Source organism: Vicia villosa, linkage group LG2 (assembly GCF_029867415.1).
Source record: "Vicia villosa cultivar HV-30 ecotype Madison, WI linkage group LG2, Vvil1.0, whole genome shotgun sequence".
NCBI classification, from domain to species: domain Eukaryota; kingdom Viridiplantae; phylum Streptophyta; class Magnoliopsida; order Fabales; family Fabaceae; genus Vicia; species Vicia villosa.
This window is the reverse complement of record NC_081181.1, coordinates 94,339,523-94,341,518: the sequence shown is the minus strand read 5'-3', so window position 1 is coordinate 94,341,518 and position 1,996 is coordinate 94,339,523. Positions and strand designations below refer to the sequence as shown.

Sequence of the window (1,996 nt, the reverse complement as noted above, 5' to 3'; positions counted from 1 at the left end):
TATTATCATTATTTATTTTATAATTAAATAATTTATTTTAAATTTATATAAAAGATTTAAATATATATAAAATAAATTTACGGGTATTATACTACTAGTAGTTCTTAATAACATAAATAGCCGCGCAATCTAAAGATCACAAGACATCCCTATTTAATAAATATTTTTCTTGTCCATTGTATTAATGAATTAAACTCCTCTTTTAACCTTAAATTGATTAAAAACAACATAATTTAAATGAATATGATAAAGTTTATTTTTTATTACACACTCATGAATGTAAAAAAAAAAAAAAGACAGAGACTATTCTCATGAAAGTTGACTAAGATAATTCTCTACTTTTTGTTTACATTGTAAATTTCTTTCATTCAAAATCTTATAATCAAAAGTAACTTTTAATTTTTAACCACGAAACACTAACATCATGATTCTCTCATATTTCTTATTTAGTATTTAACACGTATCATCATATTCAAAATAGTTACAAAATAAGTAAACGAAAATTCATTATTTATTCTCACATACAAGAACAAATTTGTTCATTTGAGCCTATAAGTATTCCGCAATAAATTGAAAACCAATATTCTAACAAAACAAAAATAAAAAATAATTCTCAAACTCATGATCATCTCTAGGTTTAGATAAGAATCATTTGAATCACTACCACCACAACCATTACCACCACCACCATCCCTCCTTTTCAAACCACCTTAATTTCCTTCTTCTCTCTCATCAATAGGCATTTGAAACCTACAAACTGGACAAGACCCATGAATCCTTAACCACTTCTCAATACAATCACCATGAAACCTATGCTTACAAGGCATTTCTTTAATAACTCCATTAACCTCAAATTGTTCCAAACAAACAACACACTCTCCATTATCACTTTCTTCAATTTCAACCTTTTTCATACCTTGTATTGACTCTTTTGAAGCTGGTGGTTGACCATTATGTGTAGAACTTCCAAGTTCATGAAGCAGAGTTTCGAGACTTGAAACTTCGTTGATTACAACAATACGCTGTGTTGATGGATTCATCAAGATGAATCTTTGACGGTTAGAATCTCCATTACGCTCTGTTTCTTGATCTGAGTCTTCGTCATCGTTTCTTGGAATTGACAAACCATAAAGACGAAGCATGAAGGGAAAGAACAGAGACATGTCTCTGGTTCTGATCATTCTTTCAAACATATAAGAAAGTTGAGAAGCTTCATCTTCCGAAGTCGTGTCTCTAACACTTCTTATCAAGTCGTACAGAGAATGTCCGAAAATTTCAGTTTCAGATGCCATAAGTTCAATTCAAATAACTTCAACAAAAAAACAAACTTTAGTGAGAAAGAAATAATGAAGAGAAAAAGTAGAAGTGTGATAAATAAATACTACAAGTTCACCTTATTTATAGCAAAACATTTAGATTTAGAGGTTAGCATTAACCGGAACAATAAATTCAACTTTCATATTAAATCTTCTCTTAAAAAAATCAAATCAAATCAAATTTATTAATTCAGTAAAAGATTTAAATCAATCTAGTAGACCAAATGAAAAGATTCAAATCGACTATCAGTTCATTAATGTAAATATTCAAATCAACCTATTAGTCTATTAAATAAATCAATAAAATTAAATTATTATTTAATGAAAAGATTCAAATTAAATTATTATTTTTAACTTAAATATTGTTTTGATTTAATTAATTTCATTTTTTACTATTTATTTTATAATATTTTTTATTAAAAATGTTTTATTTTAGCTAAAAATATTTATTTATCAAAAAATAAATAATTTTAAGTTTAAAGTTAAAAATAGCTGACACAATAATATTTATGTTACTATTTTATAGTTAAAATTAATGAAAAGATTCAAATCAAATTGTTATTTTTAACTTGGATTTTGTTTGATTTAATTAATTTCATTTTTTATTAAAAATATTTTATTTTAGCTAAAAATATTTATTAATCAAAAAAAAAATTTAGGTTTAAAGTTAAGAATAGCTG

At 25.2% G+C, this 1,996-nt stretch overlaps 1 protein-coding gene across 1 annotated transcript; it reads right to left on the bottom strand.

Moving 5' to 3' along the window:
* Positions 1–710: 710 nt before the first annotated feature.
* Positions 711–1,292, bottom strand: LOC131649609 (E3 ubiquitin-protein ligase MPSR1-like). The gene has a single exon (XM_058919362.1). The coding sequence runs from the start codon at positions 1,290–1,292 to the stop codon at positions 711–713; it is 582 nt and encodes a 193-aa protein (XP_058775345.1).
* Positions 1,293–1,996: the final 704 nt, after the last annotated feature.

Excerpts from the sequence above, each read along its gene's own strand:
- LOC131649609 (XM_058919362.1), bottom strand. The coding sequence starts at position 1,292 with ATGGCATCTGAAACTGAAATTTTCGGACATTCTCTGTACGACTTGATA.